The 22,933-nt window shown below is 54.1% G+C and overlaps 1 protein-coding gene across 1 annotated transcript; it reads left to right on the forward strand.

Moving 5' to 3' along the window:
- The first annotated feature begins 1,235 nt into the window (after window positions 1-1,235).
- On the forward strand, window positions 1,236-22,650 carry RAB17 (RAB17, member RAS oncogene family). Its single transcript, XM_060301430.2, has 6 exons — window positions 1,236-1,421; window positions 8,083-8,242; window positions 16,887-17,038; window positions 18,285-18,410; window positions 21,511-21,604; window positions 21,874-22,650. Exons 2-6 carry the CDS (start codon window positions 8,086-8,088, stop codon window positions 21,984-21,986), a joined length of 642 nt encoding a protein of 213 aa, XP_060157413.1. The 5' UTR covers window positions 1,236-1,421; window positions 8,083-8,085; the 3' UTR covers window positions 21,987-22,650.
- The last annotated feature ends 283 nt before the right edge of the window (window positions 22,651-22,933 follow it).

A 22,933-nucleotide genomic window follows, 5' to 3' on the forward strand; every position in this document is an offset into this window, starting at 1 on the left:
CATCTTGTGCCCCTATCAACCTGCAGGAAGGTGGATGCTTCACGATAACTGGGGAGACGCCCATCCCCGTTAGAGAAAAGCACCTTCACCTGCATCAGAGCTGGACCCTCTGTCACACGGGTTCTCTGGGCAGAGCAGTGCGTCAGCACCCAGACCTTTGGTTCCCGGTCTGCGGGTCGGGGATGAGGACATCATTCAAAAGGGGAGAGGGGTTCTCAGTCTCCAAAGTGACAGGACAATTATGTGGTGGTACCCGGGGAGGCGGCGGCACCCCGGACGACATGATTGTGTGGGGGAAGAACCCCTGTCCCCAGGGTGGTGTGGGTGCAGCTGAGAGAGGCCGGCCCTGGAGGGATGGTGGGAGGGAGTCCCCACTGGGACTTACACAGGTGTCCCCTCCAACAGAAGACCCCAGGACCCCGCAGGGCGCGGGGGAACCACGGAGCTGACAGAGCGTGTCTCACTGAAATTAAGGTGAGTCATGAGAACATAAAGAAAGCCAGCTTTCTGCACACTGTGTCTGCAGACAGATTCGTGGCCCACAGATCTCTACCTTTCTCAGCATCTGGCTCCCCCTTCCCCAGTGCTCGGAGACGCTGAAAATCTTATCTCAAAGAGGCTATTCCATCACTGCTGAGGCGGGAAATTCTGCAGCTAGAGTCGTGTGATGAATTTGGGAGGACGAGGAAAATGTCCCCTGCCCTCGTCTTGTGCCTAGACCCTCCCACCTCCGGGAGATGCAGTCAGGTTGCTGGGAGAAGGCATCAGGGAAATACAGCCCCCCCCCCCCGAGGCATCCAGGCAGGATGGGCTGGTCTGACCCCAGGACCAGCACACCCTGCCTTGCCCCTGGTTCCAGGCTCAGGGCCCCCAGCGCTGGCGCCCAGCTGTTTGTGGCAGGAATGAATTCATTTGACCCAAATACTTCCTTCTCTTCTGGGCTACTAGTTTCAAGCACAACAAAGAGCCCCACAGCTCGAGGGAGGAGCAGAAGGAAATAAATCAGCATTGAAATGCGACTCGTAACAAAACTGAGAAACTCAGGCGCAGCTGGGTGACCGGATGGGAGAGTGACTTCCGGCAGGTGCCCAGGTGCGCCCGCAGCGCCTGCATTAAGGTCCAGCCTCCCGCTGCCCCAGGTGACCACCTGACCACGGCGGACCTTGCCCTGAGAGCCTCTCGGTATGGGAGGAGGCCTTGGGGGAGGGCATCGCCTTGGCCCGAGGCTGCTGCCTCTCACCTGTTTTCTGTGAGCCTCTGCCTGGCCCCGGGGCCACGGCCACGCCCCAGCCCGCCTGTTGAGGGAACAAAACTTTCCCCTGGCCAGAAGCGGGGAGAAAGGGGACACACGTAGGGGCCCTGTGGGACCCGGTGATGATAGGGTGTCAGGCTCTCTGGAAGTGACCAGGCCTGGGGAACAGGTGAGTCATTGTTTAAACTTCTGCGTGCTTTGTCGACTGTGTGTGTCATTGTTTAAACTTCTGTGTGCTTTGTCGAGTGTGTGTGTGTGTATCTGTGTGCGAATATCGATGTGTGTCTGTTTGTATCTGTGTGTCTGTGTGCATGTATGTGGGTGTGAGTGTATCCGTGTGTGTCATGTGTGCCTGCACCTTTGTGTCTGACGTGTGTCCATGCACGAGCCCCAGTGCACAGAGTCAAAAGGGCGAAGTGAAGAGCCAGGAGTGTGTTCTGAGCGCCAGCGGTGTCCTTGCTCGTCCCGATGGCTTGCTAGGTCAGGGTCCTGGAAGGAGATTCCTATTTAAAGAGTGGCCTCTGGGAAAATCCATTTAAAGCCTTGAACGTAATGAATAGGGGCCCTTACAGGAATCCATTTCACATGGATCACGGTGCCCAAGTGCTACCGACTGACCTCAGAATAGACAACTGCACAGTAAGCCCTGCGTTCCTTACACGCCTGGGCGGGGAGAGCTGGAGGAGGACGTGCTCGCTGGCGACGAACTCGGCAGATCAGACGCTTCCCTGGAGCGACCCTCCCCCAGGAAGACCGGTTTGGACTTGCAATCTCTCCTTTTTTCCTTGGTGCAAGGAGATGAGCTTGTCAGAAATGAAAAGCCCGAAACCGAAATGCTCCGCAGGGTGTCCCTGTTGGCCCCGATCACGAACGTGGCATTCTTGAGATCGTCTCTGCGTTTAGAGACACTTCAGTAACACTGTCTTCATGAAATTACAGGGGCCGGGTCAGGAGTCACATTTTTCAATTGGAGTCCTCTCTGAACAGAGGGCTTCAACCTCTAATCAACGTGTAATCACACGAAAACTCATACATGAAAATGCTTACTGCAGTCTTATTTATTACAGAGAAAAAACAATTAAAGCCAAGTAAAAATCCAGTAACAGAGAAATAGTTCAGGAAATTGGAATCTTTGTAGGGGTATTATGTGATCATTAAACACACATAGGTCAAATGCATCTACAACATATGCAGTAATGTGGAAAACCGCCCTTCATATGTCTTACTTTTTTTTTTTTAATGTAGGATGCATAATTCTATGTTCAAATGATGATTTGTTTTTAAGATTCTTATACCAAAAATTAGAAGAAAGTAGGCAAAATACCATCCCTCGTTGTATGAAGGCTGTGGAATTACGGGTAATCTCATTTTTTTCATATTGACAATTATGTGTTCATATTTATTGAAAAATAATGTTTTTAGATAAAGAGATGTGTCACCTGTATGTGGTATCATAGTAATGGCATGTTTATTCATACTCCACCGATTTTGGTTAATTCAGACATGTTTGGGGCTAAAGATTTTCTTGACTTAAGGAGAGTTTTATTAATTAGTGCACATAAATAGCAAGGAAAACTTAAAGGGGTATCTTTAAATACTTGAGAATTGCTGTAGGTGTGTTAGAACTTTCTCTTTATGTAAAATTACAGCACAGATCAGTGGAATATCTGCTTCTAAGCAGGTGTCTTAAGTACTTTCGCAAGAAACAAGGTATTAGCCTGGGTGGCACAGAAACCTGGGGAATTCCATTCTTAAAAGCATTTCTTTTTTCCAGCTTTATTGAGACAATTGACATATATATAACATGGGGTAAATTTAAGGTATGTTACGTGTTGATTGGGTACATTTACCTATTGCAAAAACACCTCCACCCCGTCACATAATTACCATTTCTTTTTGTGGTGAGAACACTTAAGATCTACTCTCTTAATACTTTTCGAGTGTATAATACCATATGAGCTTTAATCATCACGCTGTACATGAGATCCCCAGAACCTGTGAATCTTACAACTGAAGTTTGCACCCTTTTACCAATATCATCCCACTTCCCACACACACCCCAGCCTCTGGTCACCACCACTCTACTCTCTGTTTCTCTACATTAGGCCAAAAAAAAAAAAAAAAAAAAGTGGTTTGTAAGTGAGGGCTTGCTACTGAGATGACCATCTTTTGGGCAATGAGGTCCGGCCAGCGGCTCCCCGGCAGGCTTATTGCACCAGCGGTTCTTGATGTGGGTGGAGCGCAGGTCCTGCTGCCTCTGTAAGTGACTGAAATGATGCTCATGCCTGGTGAATCCAGTGTGGACGTGAAGGCAGCCTGTTCTGGCTTAAAAAAAAAATTTTTTTTAATTTGTTTTATTGAAGTCTAGTTGATTTACAATGTTGTGTGAATTTCTGCTGTACTGCAAAGTGATTCAATTATACATATATATACATTCCTTTTCATACTCTTTTCCATTATGGTTTATCCCGGGATAGTGAATATAATTCCCTGTGCTATACAGTAGGACCTTGTTGTTTATCCATCCGTTATATAATAGTTTGCATCTGCTGACCCCAAACTCTCAGTCCATCTCTCCCCCGCCCCCGTCCTCCTCCTTGAGCCTGCTCTGGCTTGGACTCCTGCATCTTTCTCTTAGAAAAGCTGCTGGGCCTCTCTGTAAGGTGGGGTAACGCCAGGACCCCCGGAGGCTTCTTGCTCTGCTTCAGTAGAAACCTGTGTGCCGCCGAGCCGTGCAGGGGCCCTGAGCACACGGTCACCCTGCGCCTCAGTGGAGATGGCGGGTCCATTAGCCTTGGTCCCCCCCTCCCTCGCAGTGTTGTAGGGCAAGGGCTCCCTGCCCAACAAGAATAGAAGCAACACTATGGCACTGGCTTTTGAGAAAAGACAGAGGTTTAATTCGAGGTCGACCGGCAAGGCTCTCAAACGTGTCTCTACAATCCACGTTTGGGGCAAAATTTAAGGGCTTCGGGGAATTTTAAACTTGGAAGCGAACCGGCTAGTCTTGAATTTCCCTATAAGCTACGTGCGCGCTCCAGGAAGCCAGCTTTTCCTTATTAAAGGACCTGTCCTTCCTAAAGGGCTCTGGGGGCAACACTTCTATTCTTTGAGTTTCCTAGTCTGGAGCTTTCTGGTTTGGAAGTCATCCTGGAGACGTGGGTTCCCGCCTTGCGCATGCGCAGTGCTGTCTCTGTACAGTAACTCCGGGTTGGATTAGTCAACCCACCTCTTTAAGGAGGCAAAACCACTTGAAGTTGGTCAAGGTTTTACGTGCTGTTACAGCAGCCTCATCTGAATACGTTGTCTGAATCTGAATGCCGGGTTGCCTTTAAACCTGTAACTTTCTGCTTTTCTTGGTCACTCGGGCTGAGCTGCCTGGAGGAAGCGGGTCCCAGCACCTCCTGGATGCCCCTCCTCTGGTTACTCTTTCTGCAGAGATCCCAGCCCACTTTTTTTTTTTATTTGCGGTACGTGGGCCTCTCACTGCTGTGGCCTCTCCCGCCGCGGAGCACAGGCTCCGGACGCGCAGGCTCAGCGGCCATGGCTCATGGGCCCAGCAGCTCCGCGGCATGTGGGATCTTCCCGGACCGGGGCACCAACCCGCGTCCCCCGCATTGGCAGGCGGACTCTCGACCACTGCGCCCCCAGGGAAGCTGCCAGCCCACTTTGTGACAAGCTCCCTGGGGTTGGACTGGCTGTGCAAACTGTGCGGAGGAAGCAGCGTGTCTGTCTAGTTATGACTTGCTACGCCATCCCTACGGATATGCACGAGACATTTATTGAGCACCTACTGTCATCTCAGTGAATACTGTCTTTGCTTTCGTGAGCAGTTACAGCCCGGCGAGAGAGAGAACCAAGAAAAAAATAATTCTGCGAATTAAGGGAGAGCTGGAAACGGATCATTTCCATCAAGAAGAGGAACAGGGAGCTGTGGGCCCCACGATGCAGAGACTTTTCTCTCTTTTATGCACTGCTATTTATGGGGACTGGACACACGAGCGGGAGTGAGGGGGTGGGGTAGGGGTGGCAGCTGCGAGACCAGACAGGAGGCTGTGGTGGGAGGGGGATTGCATCGAGGTGAACAGAGAGAAGAGAGCAGAAGTAGCAGCTTCACCGTAAGGCAAATTCCCCAGATGATTAGGCCGCGGGGTTGACAGATAAGCAGCTCTAGCAACCTCTGAACTTTGAGCCAATATCTTTTTGTTATCTTTCCTGCGGCTTCTGTCCTCATTCCGGACTCTGATTTGCCCTTTGGCCTGTAGAGCTGAATCCTAGGCTGTCATTTTATCCATGGAGGGCCAGCCACTTTGGGGGGCGCCCCCATTTGTTCCTGGTGTTTATTTTATTTTGCCTTTGAGTTTAATTTCTACCAGTGGATCGGAAATCTGTAGAAGGACGGCTTTGAATTCCTGCATGGGTGGTGGGTTCTGGAGAGAGGACCGGCCCCTGCAGAACTGCATTCCCCAACCCCCGGGGCAGCTGCGGGTCTGCGGGATGCAGAGGAAGTCGCAGGGTGCCCTGGGGGATGTCATCCGTTGACACAATTAAGCATCATCCCCAATGGTGAAACTTGACAGCATCCCATGGAAGATGGGGTTCCAGACATGCTTTCCAGTAACCATTCAGCTCTGCTGTGTCCCTTTCGCCAGGGAGTGGATGGGCCTGTGAACCCTTCTCTGCCTGTAACTCCAGTCACCTTCTGTTTAGAAAGTCTTGTTGGTATTTAGGACTCCATCCTGTTTGCTTTTAAACTTTAATCCCAAGCTCGATTCTTTTCCTTTTGTCCCCACAGCGCAGACCAGACCAGTCTGTGGCTGTGGCTGCCTGTTGCGGACAGCGAGGAAACAGGGTCTGCTTCCTACTGCTCTCGCTTTTCTCCCTCCCTCTTCAAAATCCCTTCCCTTCCTCCATTCCCACCCACTGCAATGAGGTGGGAGAGGCTCTGTTCACTGAACAGGCTAGCTCTGAGGTGGGTTTGGGTATTGTTCAGGGGAAGTTTTCTCTAGATGCAATCCAGATAGTAGACGAAGACAATGATAACAGTGGAATGCCACCAGTTTGCAGCCCCCGAATGAGACAGTGGACATAGGGACAGTTTTCAATGGCTGTTGCCTCCTGAGGAAATGCCCACCACACTCATGACAGTATTCTTGCCAAAAGACAGCCTATATCCAATCAGATTTCTGTTCCGAGCCACCAGGCTACAGAAAATCAGGGTTCAAGGGAACACATTCAATGACAACTTAGGGATGCAATCAGCAAAATCCAGACTGGAAACTACAAGGCAATCTGATTTCTTCAACAAATAAATTACAGAGAAAAAGAGGATGCATGTACATATACCAAGATTTGCAGGAGAATTAATAAGATGTCTAGGAATTCCCTCAAACTAATCTTCGGAGGAAGGGGGGTTTGGGGATGTGGGTGAAACAAGATTGGCTACAGCTTATAAGGTCGGATCTTAAACGGCACCACGAAATAAAGGAAAGCTTCAAGTGAGCTTTATTAGGGAGCGCTCCCGGGCGAGGTTCACTGGTCCGAGAGAAAGGGGCCAGAGAAGTCGCTCCTGGGCGAGGGTTGGGCAAGATTTTATAGGGGATGAAGGGGAAGGGGTGTGGTGAATCTGGGAGGGCGCAGGGCATTCCTTATTTGGTGGTCTTTTCGGGTATCCTGGTGGACCGTTAGTCCCGCCCCTCGAAAGGCAGGAAGGCTGGGCCGGGTTCAAAGTCCCCAGGTCAGTTCCTGGAACTGGGTGGTCCGGAATGTCTCCAGGGCAGTTTCTGGAACTGGGTGGTCCGGAGAATTTCGGTCTGATGCAACCTGTGAATCTGATTGTGTTCCCCTGCCTCGGGCCAGTTGGCCTTACACAGCTGATTCTTGTGGAGGTGGATGATGGAGATCTGAGGTCCACCAGAGCGACCTCCATCCACTCTGTTCTGGTACATGCCTGAAATTTTCTACGATGAAAACATGTGCAGGGTTTGCCCAAATTAATTTTGATCACAGAGCCGTTTTTCTCCAGGGCATATCGCTGTGGATTCTGAGGCTTTCAATACAGTGGGAAGGAATGCAATGTTTTGAGATCCTTGAAACACCAAGCTTTTTCTTGAAACACCAATTGGAATCCATGAACCACAGCTGAGAGAGTGCTGTACCTTTTAGGTATTTCAGAACCTTTTTGGAATGAGTCCTAGGTTTTTCAAAAGTGAGAGGTGATGGAAAGAGGGCAATGAGCCAGTATGATGACTAGCACACGATCACTACTTTGCAGGGTACGAAGCCGTTCATATGCATAGGCCCCTGCCGGGCACCGTGCACACGCTTTGCAAGCACCTCACAACACTTCCACCCTGTCCGGGGGTGAAAACCCCTACTTCCCACCTAAAATAGGGAAACCCAGTGTGTGCTCTGTGCCAGTCCTCTCAGGAGGCAGCCGTCATGGTGGAAGAGACACCTCACTGGGAACGAAAGCTTCGGTATGAAATTGGGCTCCGCTGTGGATAAGACTTCCGTTTCTCTGTGTCCACTCATTCATTCATTCAGTCACCCATCCATTCATTCACTCACTCATTCATTCAGTCACTCACTCATTCATTCAGTCACTCATCCATTCACTCACTCACAGCAGGTGTATATTATAGCTATTGCTCACCCCACTTTCCAGAAGGGGAGATGGGGTGCAGAGTGGCAAGCCAGGTGCCTCTGACGTGGAGCTCCTTTCCGTTCAAGGCTGTCTGTATTCATCCAGGGCAGCAGCGTCCCGGGGGCCCACTTGCTGAGAGTATTTGGTATCTGACATTCAGCCTCCGTCCATCATTGTCTCTCTGCAGGGCATGGCGCAGGTGGATGGGGTCCCCCGGCCCGGGGCTGCCCTGGGCCAGGCCTGCATCTTCAAGCTGGTTCTCCTGGGCAGTGGTTCTGTGGGCAAGTCCAGCTTGGCTCTCCAGTATGTGAAGAATGATTTCAGGAGCATCCTGCCGACCGTGGGATGTAAGTGACGGGACAGGGCACCTTTCCTTCGTCTCCTTGGTGGGGGAGCCAGGGCTGCTGACCCACACGTGGGGCACCTGGGGATGAGGCCGCCTGGGAATTTCCCAGGCTCTCCTGGAGCCTCGGGCAGTGCCTGGCACGTGCAGGGAGGGCATGAGGTCCACCCCAGGCAGGCATGCACACGGGATCCAGAACCCAGACAGGTTTCAGCTCAGCTGGAGTCTGCGGGGGCCGGGGAGGGTGTGGGTAGTGTATCCGCGACAGAGTTTCTGGCCCCGAAGGGTTGGGTGTGTGAGGGCTTCTGCTGGTGGAGGGGGGAGCCCAGAAGAAGAACCTGCCTCCAGGCTCTGCCACTCAGCCCTCTGAACAAGCCGGCCTCTCACCCTGGCTGGTTGCTCTCCTGCTGACGCTGCTCCCTTTCTGCCTGGACTCGGCTTACCCGCCTGGCCTGGGCTGGCGGATAGGGTGGGTGCTGTAGGGAGGGACGGCAGGGAGGGAGGCCTCTCTCACTGCACTGCTTAAAGAGGATAGCAAGTCGTGGCTTTCAGAGGGGAGGGACTTTGGCGCATCTGTGGACAACTGGTCTCCTTCACATCCTGTCTGGGGGTGAAAAGCCCCACTTCCCACCTAAAATAGGGAAACCAAGTGTGTGCTCTGTGCCAGTCCTCTCAGGAGGCAGCCGTCACGGTGGAAGAGACACCTCACTGGGAACGAAAGCTTCGGTATGAAATTTGGGCTCCGCTGGGATAAGCCTTCCGTTTCTCTGTGTCCACTCATTCATTCATTCAGTCACCCATCCATTCATTCACTCACTCATCCATTCATTCACCCGTCCATTCATTCACTCACTCATCCATTCATTCACTCATCCATTCATTCACTCACTCAGCAAGTATCTGTTGGGTGTGGCCTCTGTCCCAGGCCCACATTAGGTGTGGAGGATGCTCTAAGATGCCAAGCAGACACACCAACATAGAAATAGAGCACAAAATTCAGCAAACGGTATTAACTCCTTGGGGGCCCTCAATGTTCTCAGAAGGGTGGTTCCTGAGTCCCTGAGGAATATGCGGCCCGAAGGGATCTGCCAGGGCCAGGCCCCCAGAAATAGTGGTGAGAAGGGCAGAAGCAGGGTGAAGGGCTGGCCCCAGGACGGGAACGCAGGGAGAGCTGGTAGAGACCGTGGATTCAGGCCGGCTGAGGGGCACGCAGGGCCACCTCTTCTCCATCAGCAGGAAAGTTGACACCGCTCACCCGTGATATCAGACTGGGCTTTAAAAAAATACGACCAAGGGCCAAGTCTGGCTTCAAGTGGGTTTCGTTGAGAGCAGAGACCACAGAAGGGGGCCAGGCCAAGCTGGGATTTTGAGGGCTGTGTCCCTGGGTGTGAACCTAGATTCCAGTTCAGGGGAGGGAGACAGCAGGGACCAGACCGGGCGGCTTGTCGGGCTGGATCTCACTCTAAGACCGAGGTCTGAGGCCAGGGCTCCCAGGGCCCTGCTTGTTTATGCACATAAGGTTCTATGGGGACACAGCCCCGCGCATGCCTGTGTGTCCTCTGTGGCTGCTTTCCCTCTGCAAGGGCGGCTTTGAGTTGATTGCTGGCAACGCTGACAGTACATCCCTCGAAGCCTAAAATGTTTACTACAGGGAACTTCCCCCCAAAAGTTTAGGACCCCTGCTCGAGAGCCAGTATCCCAGGAGGCAGTGGGCGGCCAGGGGGTGGGCTCCAGCAGGCATGGAGTGGCCTGGGGACTCACGGTGAGCCGAGAACTTAGCTCAGTGGGCCCAGGGAGGCCTGCAGCTCTGACCTACCTTGTGGGGCAGAAGAGGCCCCACACACAGAGCCAGGCCGAGGCTGCGGGCGGTGCTGGTGTTCTGTATTTCCGGGGAGGGAGAGGGGAGCACAGACAAGTTTGCTAACTCTCCCAAGCGAGAAACCCGCAGGTCCAGCGCGCTGCAGCTCGTGGACGGTGGGTGGGGTGCCCTGTCTCCCCAACCCCAGTCACCTCCACCGCTTCCTTTAGCTCCAGCAAGTCGGGGGCCAAGCTGTCACCCTCCCCAGGCTGTCCAAGTCACCGTGCTCTCTTCAGGGGTCCTACGAGGGTCAGGAGGGTGCAAAGAGCCTGGGCTCGGGTCAGGGTGGGGGGTCCTTTGCTTGGGTGGCAGGCAAAGGACCCCCCACCCTGACCCGAGCCCAGGCTCTGTGCACCCTCCTGACCCTCGTAGGACCCTCTCCACTCTTGGTCCTCTGCCCGCCCCGGCCGTCCTCCTCCTGCCCATGCCCCTCCCCCAGGCCCGGGCTCATCTCCCCAGGACCCCGCCTCTGCCCTGGGGCTGGTGCCCTAGGCCTTGGCTTCCTGGGCTGCCGTGGCCCGCAGCCCTCTAGGTGGGTTAGCGGTCCTTTATTCAATCAGCAACCAGCCTATTTGTGGAGCACCTACGAGGTGCCAGCCACTGAGCTGGGTGTAAGGGACGTAGAGATGAGCGCGCCCTCCTTTGCTTTGAGGAGCTAAATCCCCTGTGGGAATGACGGTCTCCGCCACGTACATCTCTGGGCCTACTTCACATGCCTTGTACACCTTGTGATGTTCTTACGACCTTTGCAGGTGGATAGTATAACGATTACTAAGTTTTTATAAACATAAATAAATAATATTATTTATTATAATATGATATTTAATCACATATTATATTCTATGTGGTTTTATTAATTATTATGCTATGATAATTATTATATTATTATAAAAGCAGACATTCCCCCCTTTTTTGTTTTTTCTGGTTTGGCCACGCCGCACAGCAGGTGGGATCTTAATTCCCTGACCAGGGATCGAACCTGCGCCCCCTGCTTTGGAAATGCAGAGTCTTAACCACTGGACCTTTATTTTATTTATTTTTGGCTGCTTTGGGTCTTCGTTGCCACACACGGGCTTTCTCTAGTGCGGCGAGCGGGGGCTACTCTTCGTTGTGCTTCTCATTGCGGTGGCTTCTTTTGTTGCAGAGCACATGCTCTAGGCCCACGGGCTTCAGTAGCTGTGGTATGTGGGCTCAGTAGTTGTGGCGCACGGGTTTAGTTGCTCCGCGCCATGTGGGATCTTCCCGGGCCAGGGCTTGAACCCGTGTCCCCTGCATTGGCAGGTGGGTTCTTAACCACTGTGCCACCAGGGAAGTCCCTCTGTGTATCCCTTGAGGCGGAACCAGGACCCTGGCCCAAGGCTGCTCTATTGCTTCTTGGCTGCCCCTCCCTTGTCTCTGCATCCTCTCCCTTCCCTGATTAGCAACGGTTCGAATCTGCCCTCTGGAACTCAGGGAAGGTCATGGGGGCTGGAGTCTGTTCCCTACAAACAAAAGCGAGGGGCATGGAAAGGCTTCTGTGCCCAGGAGCCCCCCAGGGTCCTGCTTGGTTTCAGTTGTCACCCTTTCCTGCTGCCCCCTTTCCTCAGACGGCCACCCTCACACTCCCGAGGGCAGCGGGGGGACCAGGGCCTGGCATGTCTTTGGTGGTGCTGCCTTCAGGGCAGGCCGGCTGCAAGACCCTCCAGCCCTGGGGAAAAGCGGGGGTCCCTGGGCCCCTCCAGAGGGTCTGGATCTGTCGGTGAGTGTGTGGAGTGGCCCCGCAGTGGAGGGTTACACAAGCACTGGGCACAACTGTGCAGAAGAGCACCCGGGCCGAGACTGGGTTCCAGCCACCCTGTGGCAAGACCTGTCCTTCCAGAGGAAGCCGGAGCCGTAAGTGTGGCAGGCGGTGACAGACTCTTGTCCCTGAAGCAGAGCCAGAGTGGAATTGAGCACAGCCTCCCGGGGGCGTGGCCTGCTGGGAGGAGACCAGAACCCCCTGAACTCCCGGCTGCCCCAGCACCACAAAGCCCGCCAGGCCCATCTGAGAGACGGGCTGGCAGGGGAGGTGGGCCGCTGCCAGACGCGCTGATGGTGGCTGGGAGCTTGGAGCACCAAGAGCTCCCGCAGACCCCTCATCCTGGAATCCTGAAAGGCAGCAGCAGGGGAAATTCCGGCCCAGTTCCCTGCCCTGCACGTTGTAGTGACATCTTTGGAGGGGTGGTGACATCTAGTGCTTGCGTTCGGATTTGCTGGCAGAAGCCAGTTTGGACCAGCTGGGCCTTGCCTGGGGCGGCGAAGGTGCGAAAGGTGCTGGATTTCGCCCCACCTCCCTTCCCTGCTGAATGAAACACTGCTGGAGCCCAGGTGACCCTGAGAAGTCACCCATGTTGTGTTCCCTTCCACCGGGAAGCAGCTCGTGACTTTTACAGAAAAGAGAGCGCCGCAGAGAGGGCTTCAGTGAGCAGGATAGGACGTTTATTTAAATTAAAAGGTCAAAAAGCAAAACGTTTCCTTGTGTTAACATTTAGTTGAGACACCTTTTAATTGGGGGCAACAGAATGCAAGTTGAAGAACAACCCCCAGTGAATTCTCTTGCCATTCGTTGCCTACTGGGGGTCCATTCAGCTCAGCAAGTGGAAGGCACGCCGGCTTCCAGAGGCTGGGGAGGGGGCTGGAAGCGTCCCCAAGTGTCCCCACTGCTGGGGCTCCTGTGTTGAGGTCTGTGCTGGGGCCAGAGGAGGCTGGAGCCCTGCTTTGTGTCACCATATAAAGCAATGCCAGGTGGCCCCGGTTCAGAGTATCGTCTGGTAAAATGTGCTGGTGTGTCCTCTCCACCAGCGTATTCTAGAAACGTGGACAATTCTGGGTTCTGGGCCTGGGCCTGCTCCCACATCCCAGCTTGTTGCCAACATCATTTCAGGAAAAATCTCCCAGTCTGTCTGAATATCTCGGAAGTTTACTTTTTAATCACTTTTTGGCTTTAGCTGTGAACAGGTAGAAAATGTGGTCAGTGGGTTTCTGAACAAGGAAGGTGATACATGTGGGCTCTTTTGTGGGTTGGAGCCAGGAGTTCACGGGGCAGGGGGTGGAAGTTTGCTTTGGATACCAGCCCAGGGGCCCACCTGGGGGGTCTGTGTCTCTCTCCAGGGGAGACGAGGTGCTGCGGTCTGTGAATATCCAACAGCCGCTCATGCCACGTCATTGCTCGGTGTGTAAACCCTGCGCTCCTTGGAAATCGGTTGGGATTTTACATTGATTTAAACTCAGCCACCAGCCATCGTTTTCAGAGTAGAACAGAAGCTAAGATTGTTAAGCGAAGGAGGCAAACCTGAATTTTATGCCCACCTGTAACCTGGCGGTGATGACTTTTAGGCTGAAACCAAAATCGCACACAGAAGTGTGATTTGACCTGATAGCAAACAGACAAAGGGTGTGGATCAAAGGCTGCTGTTCCCAGGCAGTGACCCGGGAGAGCGGAGAGGGAGGGGAGGAAGGGGCGTCAGGTGCCACACCCTGGACCTCGTCTCTTTTCTCCTGGGTTTGACAACCGCCCTGGGAAGAGGGCACTGTTGACTCTTGGTAAAGGAGGAAGCTGGGATCTCTAAGGTTGAAGCAAGCCGACAGAGTTTGTTGCAGCTGATAGACTTCCCTCCAAGGCCCAGGCGTGGCCCTCACCCTCAAGACCTCAACAGTCTTAATGGAGCTTCTGTCCTGCTCCGTCCTGACAGTAGCCCTGTACGAGCTGGGAGCTGTCAGTCCTACTGTTGAGCTGAAGACGGCAGCTTTCTTTGACCTGGTGTGGTGTTCTGCTGGGCTGTCATAATAAACACCACAGACTGGGTGCCTTAAATAACAGAGGTTTATTCTCATAGTTCTGGGGGCTGGACGTCCAAAAGCGAGGTGTTGGCCAAGGAGTTTTCATCCTGAGCTCTCTTTTGGCTTATGGGTAGCTGCCATCTAGGTAACTGGCTGTGTGCTTCCATGGCCTCTTCTTTGTGTTTGCATGGAAGGGAGGGGAGAGAGAGAGAGAGAGAGCAGACAGACAGACAGAGACAGAGAGACAGAGAGAGGAGACAGAGGGAAGAAGAGAGAGAGACAGTGAGAGAGAGGGAGTGCATTCTTACAGAGGCACTAATCCCATCCTCAGGGCCCCACCCTCATGACCTCATGTAACCCTAATCGCCTCCCAAAAGCTCCATCTCCAAATACTATCATACTGAGGGTTAGGGCTTCTATATGTGAATTTTGGGAGGATACAATCATTCGGTCCATAACACCTAGGAAGTGTATCTGACTTCGAGTTTGTGGACGAGCAGAAAAATCCAGGATGTGCAGGCAGAGGGTGGATCAGCGGTTTCCATTTAGGAGTCACCCCAAACTAGATTCTCATGAGAGAGAATCATGACCTTACCCTTTCTATGCTAAAAATCTCAGCCCAGACTTGTCTCTTATTCTCTGTCGGTAGCAAATTGAATCGTGTCCCCCAAAAGATTCGTCCTCCTCCTAATTCCCAGTGCCTATGAATGTGGCTTTATTTGGAAAAAGGGTGTTTACCGATGTAACTAGTTAAGGATATTCCTGGATTTCGGGTGAGCCCTGAATCCCATGACCAGTGTCTCTGTAACAGGAGAACACAGATGCAGAGGGGGTGGCCATGTGAAGACAGAGGCAGAGACGGGAGAGATGCACCTACAAGCCAGGGACCACCGACGGTTGCTGGTCCCCACCAGGAGCCAGGAGGGGGTGTGGAACAGATTCCCTCTCAGAACTTCTGGAAGGAGCCAACACTGGAAACACCTTGATTTTGGACCTCTGGCCCCCAGAACTGAAAGGATAAATATCTGCTGTTTTTAGCCACGCTTTTTGCGGTTATGACAACCCCAGGGCACTAACACACTGGCCTTGGAGTGAAAAATTTAACTCCAAGCATGTGGCTACATTTACCAGAATCTCCCAACAAGCTTCCAACCCAGCCCGGGTCTGGGCAGGACAGAAGCTTTGCCTGGAGTCTCATCCCTGGCCCCTCCCAGTCCCTGGTCTAGTTCTGTATATGACATACCCTATACGCTATGGGGGCAGAACATCTTTTTTTTTTTTGCGGTACGTGGGCCTCTCACTGCTGTGGCCTCTCTTGTTCCGGAGCACAGGCTCCGGACGCGCAGGCTCAGCGACCATGGATCACGGGCCCAGCCGCTCCGCGGCATGTGGGATCTTCCCGGACCGGGGCACGAACCCGCGTCCCCTGCATCGGCAGGCGGACTCTCAACCACTGCGCCACCAGGGAAGCCCAGAACATCTTTTTTAAAATTTATTTTATTGAAGTATAGTTGATTTCTGCTGTACAGCAAATGACTCAGTTATACATACGTATATTCTTTTTCATCCTTTTCCATTATGGTTTATCACAGGATATTGAATACAGTTCCCTGTGCTCTACAGCAGGACCTTGTTTATCCTTCCTGTATATATACTAGTTTGCATCCATCCCTCCTTCACCTCCTCTCCCCCTTGGCAACCACAAGTCTGTTCTCTATGTCTGTGAGTCTGTTTCTGTTTTGTAAATAGTTCACTTGTGTCATGTTTTAGATTCCACATATAAGTGATATCATATGGTATTTGTCTTTCTCTTTCTGGCCTACTTCACTTAGTGTGACAATCTCTAGGTCCATCCATGTTGCTGCAAATGGCATTATTTCATTCTTTTTATGGCTGAGTAATGTTCCATTGTATGTATGTACCACATCTTCATCCATTCCTCTGTCGATGAACATTAGGTTGTTTCCATGTCCTGGCTATTGTGAATAGTGCTGCTGTGAACATTGGGGTGCATGTATCTTTTTGAACTATAGTTTTGTTCGGATATATGCCTAGGAGTGGGATTGCTGGATCACATGGCAACTCTTATTAGTTCTTTGAGGAATCTTCATACTGTTTTCCATAGTGGCTGCACCATTTTACATTCTGGGGACAGAACATCCTGGTGTTAGTAAATAACTATTTTAAAGTCACAACACTTTGGAAAGCTATGCTAAGGGGAAAACAGTCTTCAAATGAAAGGTGGATTGCCCAATATGTTGAATGAATGGTTTGGGGATAGACCTTTCGTTGTGTGTACTTATTAAGCAGGGACAATAGTGCATAAAAGTCCTTGCTCTCCAGGTGCTCCCTGTCACCAGGAGTGACAGATGAGAACACGGAAGTCTACCTGTGCAGTGGGTGAGTGATAAGCACAGGCGGGCTACTGTAGACCACGCCCAGGGAAGGGGGCCCCAGCACTGCCCCAAGGGCTCACACTCAGAGACCCGGTGGACATGTAGGGAGGTGGGGAAGAGGAAGGATTCCAAGCAGAGAGGTCAGTGGAGAAGGGAGGTCAGCAGGGAGAGGTGTGGGTCAGGCTGGGGGGTTAGCAGGAGGCCGGGAAGGTTGCAGGGGAGGAGCTGGTGTGACCGTCAGCATGCCAGCTACCTCGCTGGACACCCACGGGGTGACCCTGGTTGTCAGAGACCCTTCCATGCCTCACATAGTACAGAGGATTTGAATAGGACCCTGAGAGTCTATCTTCCCACCCAAAGCCTCTGTGGAATCTGCAAAGGTCTGCAGCAAATTCCTTGCCACTCTTTGCTTTTTCTGGAAAATGCCATCTTCTAGAAGAGGTGTTTGCTGAGCCTTCCCCACTGAGGGTGACAGGAAGCACAGGGCTGGCTGTCTCTGGCTGGTTTGCTGAGCCCAGGGTTCATGCTGGCCCAGGCTGAGCCGTGGATAAAGACCTCGTCCTCCATGTAAAACTCCTTCTGGGCTTCTGTTTCAGGTGCGTTCTTCACAAAGGTGGTGGATTTGGGGGCTGCGTCTCTGAAGTTTGAGATCTGGGACACGGCTGGCCAGGAAAAGTACCACAGCGTCTGCCACCTCTACTTCAGGGGTGCCAATGCTGCGCTTTTGGTGTATGATGTGACCAGGAAGGTGAGGCTCACCTGGGTGTGTCCCCGCCCTCCCAGGCACATGGATGCAACCTTCTGGCGGCATTACGTGACTGACCTGTGCTGGTGCTTTATGTTAAAATCGTGAGCACCAGTGGAGAATCCTTCAGTGAAAGTCAGTCACCTCCTCCGGGAAGCCCTCCCTGACAATCCCTTTGCCTGCTGCACAGTTAGGTTTGCGCCCCTCCGTGGTCCTCTTGGAGTACCCAGACCAGTGCACCCCCATCCATCACTCACGATTCCTTGGGTGCCCACGGAGCTGGTGAGGGGGGTGTTATGAAAACAGGATACAGCCCCTGGCTGCACATCCACTACAGAATCTCATCGGCCCAAACAGCAGTGAGCAGATGCTTAGTGTACCAGCAGGGAAGGGTGGGGTTCTATGGGAGTTGCCAGGAGGGGCACCATACTTCCTGCAGGAAGGCTCTAGCTGAGACGTTGGGAGAAACAGGATTAGCCCTGTTGGGCAGGGCCGGGCAGGGAGGTGGTGGTGGGCATGTGAGTGGCGAGGGGGAAGGGATTTCCGGTCAGAGGGCAGTGCTGGTGGAATTAAGGAGGTCGAGTGCCGTGCGTGGAGCCCCTGCAGTGCTGAGAGCAGGCCTACTGGGTCAGCATGGCTGCAGGGGAGAGGGGCTGCGTGGGACCCAGGACACAGGCCCCGTTCCCGGGTCTGTGGGGCACTGCAGTTAAGATCAGGGTTTGGTGTGACAGCCACTTCCCCACAAAGTGGTCCTTGAGGGTATCGTGGAGCAGAGGCCCCTAGAGCTCCAGGTCTGACTCGGAACCTCCTGCAGCCCCCAGCCTCCTGCTGGCTGGGTGAGGACAGAGCTGCCTTCGGCCCAGACCACCCGAGGCCAGAGAAAGACCAGCTACCCCTGCTCAAGGGGCAGAACAGCCCTTGGGGCCCGATATAAGGCCAGTTGGATCATGTGCCATTTTATGTTAAAATCGTGACAACCAGTAGATTCCTTCAGTGAAAGTTGGTCACCTCCTCCAGGAAGCCCTCCCTGACAGCCCCTCTTCCTGCTGCACGGTTGGGTTTGCGCCCCTCTGTGGTCCTCCCAGAGTACCCAGAACAGAGCACCCCCATCCATCCCTCACGGTTCCTTGGGTGGGTCACTTGGATCCTGTGTTTTACGCAGGGTAGCTACCGACACTTGCCTTGTCCTTCCTGGGATGGCTGAGGAAGACCACCGGGTTTGCCTGACAGTCCTGTTTTCCTTTCTCAGGCTTCCTTCTGCAAGGCGCGGCAGTGGCTGAAGGACCTGGAGGAGGAGTTCCACCCGGGAGAAGTCGTGGTGATGCTGGTCGGCAACAAGACGGACCTCAACCAGGAGCGGGAGGTGACCTTTGAGGTGGGCCTGGAGACGGTCATTATGTCCCCGGTGCAGGAGGGGGGAGGGACCCAAACACACACGCCCACCTACCGACACACTCATACACACCCCCCCCCACGCGCACACACTCACATACCACTTTAACTTCCCTCCTGGGCGAAGGTTTCTGGTCTCTCCTGGGAAGGTCAGACCCAGAGGTGTCTGCTCCTGGCTGCGGGGAGAGCTGCGAGCATGACCGCAGCCTCCCGAGGGCTGGCAGGGGCTGGCGCAGTGCAGGGAACGGTTTCCGTGAGGAAACCACGACCCTTCCTACCCTCGCTCCTTCTTTGAGTAATGGCAGGTTTCAGATCTTTCTCTTTGTGTTCAATAAACTGTTCAAGAAGGGGCAAATCCAAAGTTTTTGCTAGGAAATGAGCAAGGGCGAGAGAACCCGAAAGCTGCAGCTCTTCTGTAAAACGACCAACAGCAGAATAAATGCTCTAGGCGGTTGCTTGCAAAGAGGGGAGAGCCTGAAGCAGGGAGCGAGGGGGTCGCGCGCGTGTGTACAGGACGCGTGTGTGTACAGGACGCGTGTGTGCACAGGACGCGTGTGTGTACAGGATGCATGTGTGTGTACAGGACACGCGTGTGTGTACAGGACGTGTGTGTGTACAGGATGTGTGCGTGTACAGGACGCGTGTGTGTACAGGATGCATGTCTGTGTACAGGACACGCGTGTGTGTACAGGACGCGTGTGTGTACAGGACGTGTGCGTGTACAGGACGCGTGTGTGTACAGGACACGCATGTATGTGCAGGACGCGTGTGTGTACAGGACGTGTGTGTGTACAGGATGCATGTGTGTGTACAGGACACGCATGTATGTGCAGGACGCGTGTGTGTACAGGACGTGTGTGTGTACAGGATGCGTGTGTGTGTGTACAGGATGCGTGTGTGTGTACAGGACGTGTGTGTGTACAGGACATGTGTGTGTACAGGACGCATGTGTGTGTACAGGACGCGTGTGTGTGTATAGGACGTGTGTGTACAGGACGTGTGTGTACAGGACGCGTGTGTACAGTGGTGTCTGTGTGTGTGTATGTGGGGGTGGGTTTTAGGAGAGGCTCTGGGAGGAGGGGCAGATGAGGGGAGAGCGGGACGGGGAGGGTGCTGGGCTACAGCGCAGGGCAGGAAGGGGAGGAGTCTGGGGGCAGGGGGCGGCCAGCGGAGGCCGTGCTGGGTAGGCGCTGGGGCTCAGAGGCAGAGATCCCAGCACCGGTGTTGGGACTGGGGGCTTTATACCGGGGCAGCCTTGAGTCCCTGGGGTGGGGGCCTGATGGGTGATTTAGGAAGAGCGTGTGGGGCCCAGGTCAGGCCGAGTTGGGAGACGGGGCCTGGGTGGGGAGACCCACTGGAGGCCGGGGGCCCAGCTCAGGGACGGGAGGGGTCTCCTCTCCGCTCTCCCAGGACCCCTGCCCGCGGGAGGGGGACCCCGTGGCTTAGACTGCACGGAAGCGGCCACCCTGGGGCCTGGGCTGTAGACCCTGGGCCCCCAGACCCCACCCTGGCTTCTTGTTCCCTCTGAGCTCCCACTGAGCTGGGCCTTGGGGGCGGGGGGCAGAGCCCGGAGCCTCAGGTGCCTGGCTGGGCAGAGGCCAAGCTGACCTGTGGCCAGTGCAGCTTTCACATTGACTTGGGGGCTTTTCATCTTAAAATAATTTCAGAATTACAAAAATTGTTGCAAAAATAGTACAAAAAGTCCCTGTCGGCCCTTCTCCCGGCTTTCCCAAATGTTAACATCTTACGTAAGCTCGGAACAACGAGCAAATCAGGAAACGAACGTTCAAACTGCTTTACAGCTGTCGCTCAGATTTTGTCATTTCCCCACTAACGCCCTCCTCGTGGTCGCGGGGAATCTGCCCCTAGATTGGCCGTTGAGAGCGCCCCCCTCCGCTGGCCCTGTCACCTGCCCTGTTATTCTTTGAGCGCTTCCTTCCTTTCTGGCTCACCAAGTTGTTCCAGGTTCACCTTTGTCCTTTCTCGGCCCCAGCCCTGGAATCAATCATTTCCCCAAAGAGCCCTGGTTCCTAGTGCTGGGGAATGAGTTTAGGAGTCAAGATCTGTGCACTGGATGTGCTCATTCCACGGAGGGTGAGGTAACCGTGGCTCCCATCCTGGGGAGCCTCCAGGACAAACTGGCAGACGGAGGGCTGGGGACCTGTAATTTAGGGGCCAGAGGCTCATTGGACCCGAGGACAAACCCCTAAAATGACCCCATCTGGAACCCCCAAGCTAGTTGGGCAAAGGGGGGTATTTGAGTTTCATTCATGTGACCCAGATATGAGCTACCTGAAGTCACCGAGTCTTCAGCTGTACCAGGTCACCTTGTCCTTTAAAATACAAGTAATAATGTCCCCATCCCTGTGTCTGGGAAAGGGCTGAGAAGCTCATTGAGGGGTGGTGAAGAGCAAAGCTCTGTGGGCCAGGCTGGGGGTGGGGGGAGTAGACACCGCTGGGCGCCATGCTGTGGGCATGGCCGGCCCAGCCCCCAGGGGCCGGCTCAGCGTCAGGCACTGAGCACTGCGCCTCCTGGGAGGGTCCGGAGGCGAGGGGCCTGCACGGGGAGGCCCCCAGCTCCTCCTTCACCCCGGCCTTCCCATGAACGCTTCTCCGCTTCTCGGCCACACGAGCAGCCCTGGTGTTTCCCAGACGCCCTTGCTCTGTACACCCTTCACTCCACGTAGGTCGGACCCCTGTGGGACGGTGGTGGGGGACCCAGAGAAGGGCCGGGCTCCCACCAGGCTGTCCCCCCTCCCCTTCCATGTTTCCTCTGTTCTCACTTGGTTTCAGAGCCCACCGGTGCCAGAGAGCCGTGGTAGGGGCAGGAACCTCGCCAAGGAAAGCATCCTTGGACCCCGCTGCGGGTGCCGGGCTCCCCTGCCAGCGAGCACCCTCCCTGCCCTGCTCCCTGGTCTGGGCCCCCTTCTCTGGGAGCCCCAGAAACAGAACTTGAGGAATGACGTTCTCTGCTGGTGCAATTGTTTCTCGGTGTTTCTTGGGTCTTCCTGTTAGAAGGCGTCTAAGTGTTCTTGGGAAACTTCTGATGATTAATGTGGGCTTTCCGTGGCCATTTCCGTCAGGAAGGGAGGGAGTTTGCAGAGAGCAAGGGGTTGCTGTTCATGGAAACCTCGGCCAAACTGAACCACCAGGTGACTGAAGTCTTCAGTGCTGTCGGTGAGTGACCAGCCTCCGACCCCAGAGCAGGGGGTGGGGGGACCATCACTGGGTCTTCAACAGGTGTTCTTCTCTGGCAACCTGGGACCCAGCAGAACGTCCCCAGGGCCTGGAAAGTGGGCAGGAGTCAAGGGCCCGTGTTTCCTGCTTCCTGGAAAACATCAGGGAGGGTGGGACCCTGGGGGATGCCACGTGTGCAAGGCGAGTGCTGGGCTGGGTTGGGGGATTTTCCCCCCAACCAGGCCATGTCCTTCTCCTGTTGTCCCCAGCCCGAGAGCTTTTGCAGAGACAAGAGAAGAAGGAGGGCCAGAGGCAGCAGGGGGATGCACGGCTGGCTCTGAATGAGACGCCCCCGGGGCGGGGCAGATGCTGCGCCCGCTAGAAGGGGCCACTCCAGGAAAGGCCGTGGGGAGGATGCGCCCAGCCCACAACCCACTGGTCCTCAGGGTGAGCCACCGCCAGCTCCACGTCGCTTGTGGTACTTATCCCGATTCACTGTTGATGCTGGCTTGCTCCTGAGTCCTAGAGGCTCTGCAAGAGGGCATCCCTTAGAATAACCACCTCCCAAGCTGGTGGGAATCATTCAGGAGAGGGTCCCATGTCCAAGGCTCCCAGAAGGTGTCAGCTCCACCTCTCAGACACCAGATACCGACTGAATCCCTGATGTCCTGGGGGGTGGGCACGCACGGCCCTGCCCTTAGCTGCCTGGCCACCAGACACTGGAGAATGAAATGGTCAGAGGGGAAATAAAGATCGGAAAATCACCCAGCATGCACTTGGTGTTGGGCAGGGGGCTGCCCGGGGGCTTGGGGCCCCCCTGCTCCTGGGAGGTGGGAGAGGGGACAGCAGGCCCAGCTGCAGGGGGCAGTGCCAGGGAGAGATGGCGTGACCATCATGGGGCTGGGCCCGTCGTCACGGGATCTCTGTGAGGTTCCCCCGAAGGACGGTGTCTGACAGAGGGCAGCTGGAGATGGGGGTGGGGGAGTCAGGCCCCCTACTCTCTGCTCCTCTCTGTGAATGCGAAGTGGTGCTTGTGCAAAGCACGCCAGGACTCAGACTTCAAGCCGAGGTGCAAATTGTATCGCGTATGAGTTTTTCTCCGAAAAGTAAACCGATTTCTATCATGTGGTCCTTTTTGTTTTTCCAAATGTTTTTTTACTGTGGTGAAAGTCACATAATATAAAACATACTATTTTAACCACATTTAACTGTACAGTTCGGGGGCACTAAGTACATTCACATTGTTGTGCAATTCTCACCATCATCCGTCTCCTGAAGTTTTCACTTTCTTAAACGGAAACTCTGTCCCCATTACACCCTGAGTCCTCA

The sequence above is a fragment of the Globicephala melas genome, chromosome 7, assembly GCF_963455315.2.
Source record: "Globicephala melas chromosome 7, mGloMel1.2, whole genome shotgun sequence".
NCBI classification, from domain to species: Eukaryota; Metazoa; Chordata; class Mammalia; order Artiodactyla; family Delphinidae; genus Globicephala; species Globicephala melas.

Excerpts from the sequence above, each read along its gene's own strand:
- RAB17 (XM_060301430.2), top strand. The coding sequence starts at position 8,086 with ATGGCGCAGGTGGATGGGGTCCCCCGGCCCGGGGCTGCCCTGGGCCAG. Across the intron at positions 8,243-16,886 it reads CATCCTGCCGACCGTGGGAT|GTGCGTTCTTCACAAAGGTG; the intron begins GTAAGTGACGGG and ends CTTCTGTTTCAG. Across the intron at positions 18,411-21,510 it reads AGCGGGAGGTGACCTTTGAG|GAAGGGAGGGAGTTTGCAGA; the intron begins GTGGGCCTGGAG and ends CATTTCCGTCAG.